General features: G+C 37.2%; 1 protein-coding gene across 1 annotated transcript; it reads right to left on the bottom strand.

Annotated features, from left to right (window-relative positions):
• Positions 1-546: 546 nt before the first annotated feature.
• chodl (chondrolectin) lies at positions 547-9,862 on the bottom strand. The gene is made up of 7 exons (XM_067378097.1): positions 9,474-9,862; positions 7,751-8,096; positions 7,500-7,657; positions 7,336-7,386; positions 7,164-7,250; positions 4,959-5,055; positions 547-1,807 (listed from the first exon to the last, which is right to left on the bottom strand). The coding sequence occupies exons 1-7, from the start codon at positions 9,547-9,549 to the stop codon at positions 1,723-1,725; spliced, it is 900 nt and encodes a 299-aa protein (XP_067234198.1). The 5' UTR covers positions 9,550-9,862; the 3' UTR covers positions 547-1,722.
• Positions 9,863-13,457: the final 3,595 nt, after the last annotated feature.

Genomic DNA, 13,457 nt, shown 5'->3' with positions numbered 1-13,457 from the left:
GGGTTTGTTTCTTTAATTCTACCCTGTGCCTCCAGAGTAGTGATTACAGTCATATCTATAATTACCAGATCCTGAGTGTGTGACGTGAGTTCTCCTGTCGAAGCATAGGACTGATTAGTTTAATTGGCTCCGTAATTAGCAGTGTGCTTTAAAGTCTATGCTGTCACTAATTGCAGACCAGGGTAAATCGCATACAAAGTACCACATCTTTTCGGTGTTAATGCGGTCCAGTTCATTTGTCTTATGTCTGGCTCTAACTCTGCCTGCCAGCTGGACCCCCTGAAAGCTTTCTGATCCCTGTGTCTATTTAAATTCATGGCCACAAATGTGTTTCTCTTAAACAAATACAAATGGTGCAATTGCCAGTAGGAAATCTGTACATATTCAGCTTTGATCTGTGTATCTAAGGGATTATTTTGCAGTGTTTGAGGAGCAGAGATAAGGACGTGAATTCTTTGAATGTGATTACAAGATAATGCTATTCATATTTAATATCTGCTAATCATATTAAGAGTTGTTTATCAATAAGAACCAACAAACAGCTTTTTAATCTGTGATGAATCACAAAACATAATACAAATTTTGAGTAACTCAAAACACTTTTTGTTTTGTTGGTGATTTAAGCATTTACGTGTGGTACTACAAACAAATGGCATCTTTTTAGAGTCATAAAACATACTAAAACACCTTCACAATTAAATATTTTTAATCCGTTTGTACACGTCCAATTCCTCTCAAAAATATAAAAAGTAGTAATAGCACATTTTAAATCCAAACACACAATAGTACCCACACTCACAGAAAAACATCTTCCTGTACAACCAAACATCTGACTGACTAACTTCGATATCTGATACAGTATCACTATGATGCAAACCAGTTTAATACTTTTTAGCCTTGATATTTTCAGTATGCAGTGTTGTAAAAGGTAATGATAAAATATTCACATGCAAAAAAACTGCATATACAACAGTGGCAGCTTAAAGCAGCTTTGTAATTGCGTCATACAAAAAATATGTACATTTCTGATTAATTCATCCTCTTTTTTTTGTCCTATAAGCTGCAGGGCAAAACAGTCACTATATAAGCTAGTCGTTCCAGTAATTGAAGGAATGATCGCATAAATTATCAGTTGTATACATGATATTGTAGCGTCATAGGCAAATGTTTAAGACTAAATTGGCCTCTCATTTCTTGAATGAGACACAAAGTACTCCAATTCTTCAAACCCCTTTTTGAAGCAGTCTTTTTATGCTCTTTAAGTGATTAATTTCATTTCCGCGTCACTAGCTTCAGTTTGTGAGACACTATTAGCTGTTAGAAGGAACTCTTAATTCCTCTTTTTATGTGGTTCCCACTTGTACTTGCTTTAATTACAGTAATTTAATTGCTCACTGTGTTTGGTGCCAATTAGTATTCACCCTCCCTAAGCAGCCCTCAGGTCAGACTATCTGACATGAAACATGAAATGGAGGAGGTCATGGGAGTGAGCAGACTCAAAATCATAGATTTGAGTGGTTGGGAGAGGCTGAGGAACATCTCTAAGCACGACATATGTACAGAAATGTGATACGTGTGCAGCTGCTCTTCTGGTGCTGCACATTATAGCTTGTTTTATTAAATCACACACTAAACTAACAACCGGACGAGTGTGTTGCTGACCAAGCAACTTAGATGACAAAGACAGAAACAGGAAGCTGCTTGAATCGTGGAGATGGATCTTTAAACCTCCATACCACTGTCTACCTTTGGCGTCTTGGAGATCCAGAGAGTTGATTGGTTAACGCTTGTTTTGGTCCGTGGTTTACTGTAAAAAAAATTAAAAAAAATATGTATACAGTTATACAGTATTTATATACTGTATAAAAGGTTTGTGTATCTGTCAGTGTCACTTTTTATAAAAATAAAAAGAAATTTATTTGCAAAAATTTTACTTAAAGGGTTAGTTCAGCCAAAAATGAAAATTCTGTCATTAATTACTCACCCTCAAGTCACTCCACTCCTGTAAAAGACCTTTGTTAATCTTTAGAACACAAATTAAGATATTTTTTTTAAACCCAATAGCTGAGTGCATTGACAGCAAAATAATTAACACTTTCAACTGCCCAGAAAGCTACCAAAATCATATTTAAAACAGTTCATGTGACTACAATGGTCCAACCTTAATACTATAAAGCAATGAGAATACCTTTCGTGTGCCAAAAATAACAAAATAGCGACTTTATTCCACAATATCTAGTGATGGGCAATTTCAAAACACTGCTTTATGAAGCTTCGAAGCTTTACGAATCTTTTGTTTCGAATCAGTGGTTCAGAGCGCCAAAATCACATGATTTCAGTAAACAAGGCTTCGTTACATCATAAGTGTTTTAATCTTCAATAGTTCACATGAGTGTGGCAGTTTGATACGCCATGTGAACCACTGATTCAAAATTTTTGGCGCACAAAAAGTATTCTCGTTGCTTTATAATATTAAGGTTGGACCACTATAGTCACATGAACTGTTTTAAATACGTCTTTTAGTACTGTAGCTTTCTGGGGATTGAAAAAAGGGAGTGTTCTTGCTGGTGATGTAGACCTCACTGAGCCATTGGATTTTATCAAAAATATCTTAATTTGTGTTCCAAAGATGAATGAAGATCTTACGGGTATAGAACGACATGAGGATGAGTATTAAATGACAGAATTTTCATTTTGGATGAACTAACCCTTTAAAAGTATAGTTCAGCCAAAAATTAATATTCCCTCATCATGTCTTAAACCTGTATGACTGTATTTTTTTCCCCATGCAATAAAAGTCAGTGGGTTGTATGGATAACAATACATTATATATATATATATATATCAGTGCTTCCCACAGGTTTGAAATATACTTGCAGTGGTAGCCGGGCGAAAAATCCTCCTATTACCCACGGCACAAAAATGGTCTACTACATGTGACAAACAAATAATGTGTGATTTTTAACAGTGTTTTTATTTATTGATATTAATTTGAATTAAATAACATATTACATTTAATTACCTACAAATATTATGCATTATTATGCATTGTAAATTATGCAATATTACAGCATTTAAATGGTTCACATTTTCCTATTTTCTCCTTGCTTTCATATAGGGTCTCTCTCAGTGAATGGGACACAGATTTTACTAGTAAAATTTATAAAATTAATAATATATGTGTCAAATAATGTTCTTAGTCTTTTCTTCCTGTGGGGGAGACTACAATAATTTACTATGAATTAAATGGAAATCAAATTAAATTCAATTTATTGTGTAATACCAATAATGCCCAAAAGAAAAAGAAAAAACTTAGCGTGTGACTTTTAATTATAAACAAGCCCGAAATACACAGGTACTCTTATTTTGAAATGTATGTACTATTGCAGGCTGATCCTTCAGATTCTTACAATCGTCTAAAACATTTTATATAAAGGCCATAAAGTAGACATTGTAATAATTCATCAACTTGAGTTCATTAGCAATCACTTGGCAAAATTCTGCGCTTTTCACTGATTGAGAATCACTTTAAGGCAGACTGAAGCGCTGTTGCGTGAGCTTGTAGAACGCGCAACAGCGCCGCCTAGTGACTTTGCAAAATGCAGCGCCCATGGGAATGCTAGCGGGAGTAAACAGTTCTGACGCACACATAACAAGCAAGTACGAAACGACTAGTTAATCGATCGTGGATGGTTTTATTATCTTGAGCAGATGTAAAAGTATAAGAGGATAAAAATAATAACAGCAAAAATGTGTCTCCAAATATACTTGGGCGGCCGTTATTATACGAGGGCGGCCCGCCCAAGTAAAGCCTTTGTGTGGGAAGCGCTGATATACATATACAATCCAATCCAATATTGTCCATAAATACAATCCCACTGACTTTTATTGCATTGAAAAAAACCAACATATTTTGTGTTGCACAAAAAAATGCATGCAGTTTTGGAATGATATGATGGGGAAATAATGACAGAACTTTGTTTTTTAATGCAATATCTATGCAAGATATTAATATGCATCCTTTATGGGTTTATCTGTTAATATATATGTTGAGTTTTACTGGCAAAGTTTTATAGCACAGTGCACTTAAAGGTATACGCAATGAGCAATATCCAAGCAAATCAGCTGTCATGTGACTCCTCCTGGTTTTATGCTCCAAGATGGTATTTAATCATGATAACAAGTGGCAAACATCGTAAAACACAGAAGCATCATCTGCTAAGGAGTTAAGACGTTTATCCAAAAGCTTTGAACTCGCTCCAGGAAGCCTTTTACTGAATAGAGCGCACTCAGTCATTGCCAGTGATTAAATGCATTGTCTGAGGATCCCCCGTCTGCCCCAGTGATCGGAAATATGTTAAAAACACATCACTCTGTGGGAGCGTCAGCGTATAAACATAATAAATTACACAAATAAGCCACTATATAATGTCTTGCCAAGCACGGGCCGAGGGTTAAAGGGAGATGAACTGTGTTTCATGCTCTTTGTGGAGGGGCGGGAGCGGAGGACAAGAACGGCTTGCTTCAGCAGTTCTATAGACCCATTCCCTGACAACCTGGATATTGATGGGAATAAAAGTCGAGTCCAATGCAGTGTGACGTAATGCAGCAGGAAAACCCCTCCCTCTTCAAATATGCCAAAGTATGTTGTTAATGAGTATGTTGATGATGATTAGTACGGGCTAAGCTGTTTTGCCGGGCACAGTTATAAACTGAAGAATCTAATTAATCACAGTAAAAACTCTGGGTTAGTGAGGGGAATGGAGGATGGTGTCAGATTTTGGCTAGTGAGCAGAAAACCTGATTAATCAAGACAGAAAGGCTGTTATTGTCTAAAGATGCTGCTGAGACACTGACTTCCTAATGTGTCGCAGTATTTGGATGATACTGTGCATAATAAGACAGCGCATTAGCATTAGTCTGACAGCGTTTACAGTGATTTGATCTTAATGGCTCACCTCTTGCTCAACATCTGGAAACAGCACGTTCCTGAAGCCACCAGGATCAGCAAGAGAAGAGGGATGGTGGGGATAATCACGTAGATTAGCAGCATACCTAGGAAAGAAAAAAACACACACTTTGACTTCTGTTCGCATACAGGCATTTATTTTGAGTTTTGGGGGGTTCAGTACAAGTGGAACTCAGTGAACAGCACTTGTTTACATTTTTTACACTTATCCCTCTTTTTCTGTAAAACAAGAAAAATCAAAGGTAATGGTGAGGCGATTACAATGGAAGTGAATGGGTCCAATTTTTCGAAGATTTAAAAAGCAAAAAGGTAAAGCTTTTAATTTTATAAAAACACTTACACTACCAATCAAAAGTTTGGGTTCCATAAGATGTTTTTGAGTCATGTTTTCTATTTTAATATATTTTAAAATGTTATTTATTCCTGTGATGGCAAAGCTGAATTATCAGCATTATTATTCCAGTCTTCAGTGTCACATGATCCTTCAGAAATCATTCTAATATGATGATTTGGTGCTAAAGAAACATTTCTTTTTATTATCAATCTTGAAAACAGTTTTGCTGCCTTAAGTTTTTGTGAAAAACATGATACTTTTTTTCAGGATTCTTTGTTGAAAGATGCCCTAGAATTAAAAATTTAATTTATCTTGGCATAGTCAAATAACAAGAGTTCAGTACATGGAAAAGACATATAGTGAGTTTCAAACTCCGTTGTTTCCTCCTCCTTATATAAATCTCATTTGTTTAAAAGACCTCCGAAGAACAGGCGAATCTCAACATAATACCGACTGTTATGTAACAGACGGGGTGTACACCCCCAATATTTGCATATGCCAGCCCATGTTCCCAACATTATGAAAGGCATTAGACAAGGGCAGCCAGTATTAACGTCTGGATCTGTGCACAGCTGAATCATCAGACTAGGTAAGCAAGCAATAACAACAGCGAAAAATGGCAGATGGAGCAATAATAACTGACATGATCCATGATAACATGATATTTTTAGTGATATTTGTAAATTGTCTTTCTAACTGTTTCGTTAGCATGTTAATGTACTGTTAAATGTGGTTAAAGTTACCATTGTTTCTTACTGTATTCACGGAGACAAGAGCCGTCACATTTTCATTTTTAAACACTTGCAGTCTGTATAATTCATAAACACATCTTCATTCTTTATAAATCTCTCCAACAGTGTGTAATGTTAGCTTTAGCCACGGAGCACTATCAGACTCGTTCAGAATCAAATATAAACACCCAAATAAATACTATACTCACATGACCCAAAGCATGCATGCAGCATACATGATGAACATCTTGTAAAGATCCATCTGAGGGTTATATTAGCTGTGTGAACTTTGTAAATGCACTGTATTATAGAGTCACGAGATCGATGGGCAGGGAGCACGAGATTTAAAGGGCCAGCAGCCCCTGAATCGGTGCATAGTTAATGATGCCCCAAAATAGGCAGTTAAAAAAATTAATAAAAAAAAATCTATGGGGTATTTTGAGCTGAAACTTCACAGAAACATTCAGGGGACACCTTAGACTTATATTACATCTTGTAAAAAAACGTTCAATGGCACCTTGAATAAAAAGCAACAAAAAAGCATTTATTTGAAATATAAATCTTTTGTAACTTTATAAACATCTATACTGTCACTTTTGTTCAATGTAATGTATCCTTGTTAAATAAAAGTATTAATATCTCACTGAAAAATCTTACTGACCTCAAAATTTTGAACAGTAGAGTAAACAGTAGAATTTTTGACCTATAAAGATATTTAAGAATATAAGATATTTATTTATATAAGAATTTTTACAGTTATTTTAAGGTTTTAGGTTTTCATGGTATTCTGTTGTATGGCGAATACATTTTAAAAGTGTATATAACTTTACACAGATAAGATTAGTAACTATTTTCACCAAAAAAAAACAAAAAAAAAAATCATGCTAAAATCCTTATCATTTTATGTTTTATATTAAAACTTGAGGAATTGAAATTGGCCCCATTCACTTTCATTGTAAGTTCCTCATTGTAACTGATTAATGATTCTTTTTTTAAAGAATGAACGAGCGGAAATTAATTTTGTGGTAATCAACATTACACCACAAATGCTGTTGATAAAGCTTAATAACTTAAACACAAAAATACTGAACACAAAATATTCTTTTCAGAATTTTAAATCTAATGTTACTTGAGGGCCCTGGCATTATAAGTCGAGGGTTCTCGTCCGGGTCGGCAGGAGGTGTTCTCCTCTCCTCTTGTTCTTCTGTGGAAAGATCTGGAGGGCACATTAACAGATTAGTGTCAACACATCTGTAACTCTTTATGTCAAACGATGACAGATTTGACACCTGGCTGCTTACCAATGTCACGCCCTCCAGGCCTGTCACTCTGCTCTTTTACCAGGTAGCTTTCTGCTCAGAACAACATAACAAACATTGTATAGCTGAAAGCTAAACCACATTATAGGGTGAATTCAGGTTAATCAGATCATCTCAAAAAGATCACAGTGCAAATCACCTAGTACCTGGTTCATACTTGCAGATGAAATTGTGCTTCATATTGCACCTATCATCGTTCCACTGGTAGAGATACGGCCCGCCAGGCCCGGCTAGAGCAGTAGGCTGGTGATACATGACCACACAAGCTTCTCCTCCACAGGATGGTTCATCAGCATACCAGTTTCTGTAGAACACAAGTCCAAATGTTTGACTGATTTTGATCCATAACCCTGATCCATAACTGCTTTGAACAGGCCCCAAATCAGTCACATCTTACCTAAACTGTGAGACACTTCCATCAGTCCACCTGTACAGGTTGGGGCATGAGGCGAAGCTGCCAGGCTCCTGTGCGTTTTCGCCCTCCACACGAGTCAGGCCGATCCAGAAGTCTCCGTCTGTGATACCCGACCCGCTGGCAGGACCAGTGGAAGTGGAGATGCTGAGTTCCCGCAGGAGTTGTTCGATGTGCTTCTGCTCTGCCGTGTTCTCAATGCTCAGCAACGAACCGCCGTCCATTTCACATGCCTGCAGAGCCTCCCAGAATGCAACACGACTCGACACGTCCCTGAAGTAAGCGATCTTATAACAAGGGTGTTCAGAACTGCCCTGACACACTGTCTGACCTGAAGACACAACAAAATTCATGCTGTATTCTTAGAGATTTCTTGTTCTGCATGACTTTCCAAATGATAAATAGACAGACAGACAGACAGACAGATAGATAGATAGATAGACAGACAGACAGACAGACAAAATCATAAACAAAGCATAGCATTATAGAAAACACTTAAGATACACTGATGGGCCCAATGAAGAGAATTGTGATTAATACACAGACTGTTAAAAGTCTAATAACAACATTAGCTCCCTGCCCGGGAGGTACTTTAAATAATTGCTTGGTCCAGATCTGCTATATCATCAATTTGAGCCCAGTAATGGGCCGGGTTTAACTGGGGGAAAACTAGACTCAGCATTTTCACAACCAGCTTCCTTAGCTTTCTTCCTCAATTCCTGTCTGTGTGGTACAGTTTTCCTCCTTCCAGCATGGAATATTCTCGCAGTTCCATTCTCCAAAACTGCGACTTTCTAGTCACCTTTGCTAAACCCTGATCTCATCAAAACGAACCAACCGATTTAATTTCCCTTGGTGCGTCCTTTTAATTTACACATGACAAACATGTTTTTTTTGTGTGTGTTTTTTTTTATTTGTCTGTCTCTAACCCTCTCTCTCATTTTTATAATTATCTAGTATTTTCATCTCATCTCTTCGTCAAGAGAGAGATGTTTTCAAAAAAGCCGCAGACAAGCTTCAAGAATAATCTTCAGGACAAATAATCTTTGGGCAAGATAATAGGCTAAATATTTTTAAAAAAAGTAGTAGAGGTGAATAAGAATGGACTAAAAACAAATGTATGTTTTATAACAAATTATGGCATTTTGAATTTTGTAACAGCCTCTAATAGAGTTTATTCCACATATAACAGTTATGACTGCCACACTGGAAAGCAGTTTGAAAAGAATGTATAGACTTTATCAAAATTCCTGAAAGCATTACTTTTAACAATGGTAACAATGACTTGGTAACAATGGGTCCAAAGGAACAGCTCATCCAAAATGAAAATCTTGTGATCATTTATTCAATATCATGTTGTTCTAAACCTGTATGCATCTTTCGAACACAAAAGAAAATGTTCACCATTCACTTTCTACGCATCATTTTTCCATACAGTGAAAGTGAGGATGGTACCTAACTTCTCCTTTCTGCCAGACAAGAAAATCGCACAGGTTTGGAACAACATGAGGATGATTAAATGATGACAACCTTTTCTTTCTTTTTTCTCTTTAAGTTTCTCTTTAAACTTAAATACGACAGTAAAACACCTTTGAGCATCATTTTACCACACGCACACACACACAAATTGATACAATTGTCCTATCTGACTGAAATTCTGGAAATTAATTAGATGAAAATACTTTATACTAAATAAATTGAAACTTACCGCTCACAACTCTCGCGCCATGGCTGCTCGAGACCAGGAACGTCAAAGCACAAAGGATACCGAGTTCCGCGCGCATCCTCGCGTCTTTCACTTGAGTAGATGGAGTGAACTTCACACAGACTTATTTAAGTCAGGCGCCTTTTTAACGTTTATTGGCAGGGTATTTTCTTCATAATGTTCAAAGACATGATTTCCATTGAGCTGGGCTGACACTATGAAGAGCGCTTCTGAATTCTGGTGAGGGAGATAGAGAGAGAGTGACTCGCGCCTCCACTCGCGAGCGCGCTTCTGCTCCACTTCAATGATGTCTCCCTCGCGCGTGGCTGGCTGGGCTGTACTGCAGGTAATCGAACAGGGCGCAGATGTTCATCATCTCCTTTATTAAGCGCAACACTCGTCTCAGGGTCGAAAGGCGTTCTCCAGTTATAAGGTGGACGATGGGGAAGGTCACAAACACAGTTTTAGTGTATAAAAATGATTTAAGCAACATTGGGTCAATGGTTGAGGTGAAAACACTCTTGAATAATAGGCTATGCATTCAATTTAGAACAACAATAGTTCTAGGCCTATACATATACTATATATATATATATATATATATATATATATATATATATATATATATATATATATATATATATATATACTGTATAACATTGATATACATACTTGTAGACTGTATGTGTCAAATTTGTCAGTAGATGTTGTGCTATAAACAGATGGATTGTTTCAGTTATTACCAAGCTATATGCGGGCAACCTTTAAGACATTTTTGACAAGTGCCAATTTTAAATTATTTTAATCTTATTTGTTTCTATTTATAGGTTTAACCATGCAAATTCAACCAAAATCCTTGTACCCCCAGGACCGCAGCTGCCTCAAGAGTTTCTTGACGACAAAATTATTCAAGTGAAGGTAATTTCACGATAATGCAAATTCAGTCGGTCACATCCACTTTGTGTGAAGTCTTGATCACCCTGTTGGGGTTTATTTTGCAATAATGACCATCTGATTGCACTTTATCCTCCTTATTGCACTGCTATGCAAGTAAATAAATAAAATACAAAAAAAAAAATTTGAAATTGTTTAAGAAGTTGTGTAAGAAGAAAAAGGGTGCAAACAATGGCTTGGAACTATTGGAAAATTACAGTTTAGAAATAATTATACAACAATATTTGATCACAGAGTGCTGCAACTGACCAGTCAGAATGAAGAATTCCAGCTTATTCAAATATTATGTACTATAAAATAATAGAAACAAAACAAAGTCATTGAGGATTGACAGCAAAATCATGTAAATATATAAACAGATGTAACCTATTTCCTGTCAGACCTCAAATTAACAAAATCATCTCTCCTCACTTGACACCTTTCATCTCAGTTATTCATCTCTCTTTACTTTTAAAAAGTTGTTTTCCTCATAGAGAATCACATGGTTTCCCTGACTGCCTCTTCATGCTTCTGATCCATGAGCTGAATATCCGAGGGAGGGTTTTCATATTGTTCTCAAACACGTTTCTCCGTATGATAACTAATTATGTTGTCAAAGCGAGACGTCAGCTCTGTGTGCGGATTGATCTGTTCATCCTGCAGCTTGAAGCCTTGCCGATCCGAAGGCTGTTAACTGAGCTGTAATATGCATCGACGCAAAAATGCTATTACTTAATTTGCTGTTCCCTATCGATTACTTATTTCCCACTGAAAATGCCATTCTGCTCTAGCAGTGTTCGATAACGACACAGAGATATTCTGTGGCACATTATCAATAAAGAGGCAGCTGTGTTATTACGAGGACCCTTGTCAGCGGAGGTATTAATGAGATCTGGCAGGAAGCACCAGCAGCAAAGAAGAGAAAAGAAATGTCAGGCAATCACGAAAAAGGAGGAAGCTGAGTGCACTACCGGCCAGCTTGCAAAAAGAACGTCTTAACTGGGCCAGAGGAATGGGGTAGTGCTGATTTTGCAAGCATGGACAATGGGTTCAGTCTGCAAGCTCTGCCAGAACATCACATAACTCTCCACTCTCATCGTCTACTTCTCACTGTTTCTCCCCCTCTCTGTCTTGTCTTCTTTTCAGATCAAGCATCGAAGTCACACTGAGTTCATTCTATCAGTGTGCTTAATTGCCCAGAAGTAATCAGCGGCATCAGGTTTAGGGCATGCACTGTTCACATTAAAGGAATGAATTGTGCTTTCCTGCAAAAGGATGTGGATCCAATAGGGATCTAATGTTATTACTTTGTGTTGACAGATGCTGTGACCCTTTTTAAGATATTGGCTTTAAATGTATTCACATTTTTTGTGACACTTTTATCATTCAGAGACCCCAGTCTGAGACACTGACCAATTTTTAAGATGGTGCTGAGTTGGAACTCTATTGGAAATCTGACGAGCAGCCAAATGCTTCAATAGAACACTTGTACTGTTCATTTTTGCCACCTTAGGATGCCCTGACCTATGAACTTTGAGCCCTACGAACACATTTCTTCATTAGCATGTACTGTTATTGTCAAGAGTACAAGCTAGTTTAAAAATGTCAATGGGTTATTACCTCTCAGAGTGTATTTGGTTCCACGGAGCATTACTGTACCTAAAATAAGAAATGAAAAGCTTGATTTTAATTGAATTAATAATCCTATGAGTGGATTATTTCTGAGCAATCATAAAATGTAGATTGCTTTAGTGTCTTAAAAAGGAAAATCCATTGATGACTGGTACTGACTTATTCCATAACCTTTCCTTCCAGGTTCCCTCAAATGGAGGTCTCTAAAGAGGACATGAGGGAAAACTTGAGATGTGAAAAATGACGTGTAGGGTGAAAGACACCATCCCGTCATGGCTCACCCCTCCACGGATGTATGATGGGCCCCTCAAGCCTTCTGGGTAAATGAGAACGAGCTCTTTGCTGATTGGATTAAATTCTACGGTTTTGCGATGTGAGATTAAGGGAACATTAAAGAGAGGGAGTGCTTGGGATCCATTTAAGAGTCTCTGTGTTCAGATCTATCTATATGTGCTTCCATCTCCAATAACTCACATATCCTACTCAACTGATAATTGACCCGTATCATTTTTGCCATAATTCACTTCTGGGATATTGTAAGTGTGAGTTTGGCTTGCCTTGCATAAGTATTAGTGCTCTATTATGAACGTTTCACATGAGTTGACTGGGATTGATCAGTGGTCCATACCACTGCACAAGCCAATTAATGGCTGTCTCCTAGGGAGAGTCTGGTTGGCCGAGCCACAATAGATGTAAATGCAATTGATTGACTGTAAGAGTTAGTCTAAGTGATTTGGCCCTGTAAATCGGGCAAACCAAGTGTGGGCTACATCTGAGAGGAGTCTTTCGCATCCGTCACAAGAAATTGCTTCTTTTTTTCATCTTCTATGGTGTTTGTGTGCAAATTGAGGAAAGAACCAGAGTAGTGTAAGTGCTGTAAAATCAGCCAGGGAAAAGTACTTCTTTAACAAGCAAATCTCTTTACGACCCCTCTAAGACCCAAATAGACCAAGCTGCAATTTCATTCTGCTCTCCCTCATCACTTAGAGAGGTCATTGACTTCCCCAACAGCCTCCCTGTCCCAAAAGGCATTGGCTCTCTGGGCTGACATCAGCTGGTGACTGGATGCTCGTACCAGAATTAATGTAATCAGTAATTACTGGAAGAGCCGGAAGGGCAGCATGTCTGTAGAAAGAAAACATGCAAATACTAAAAATGGCAGTGCATGTTAATATGTTCAAAAGTTTGGGGTCAGTAAGATATTTTTAAATGTTTTTGAAGTCTTTTATGCTCACAAAGGCTGCATTTATTTGATTAAAAATAAATGTACAGTAAAATCAGTAATATTCTGAAATATTATTACCATTTAAAATAACTGTTTTCTATTATAATATATTTTAAAATGTAATTTATTCCTGTGATGGCAAAGCTGAATTTACTCAGCATCATTACTCCAGTCATCAGTGCCACATGATCCTCCAA

This window comes from Chanodichthys erythropterus, chromosome 23 (assembly GCF_024489055.1).
Source record: "Chanodichthys erythropterus isolate Z2021 chromosome 23, ASM2448905v1, whole genome shotgun sequence".
NCBI lineage: Eukaryota > Metazoa > Chordata > Actinopteri > Cypriniformes > Xenocyprididae > Chanodichthys > Chanodichthys erythropterus.
The sequence above is the reverse complement of the archived record's forward strand: the minus strand, read 5'-3'. Positions and strand labels throughout refer to the sequence as shown.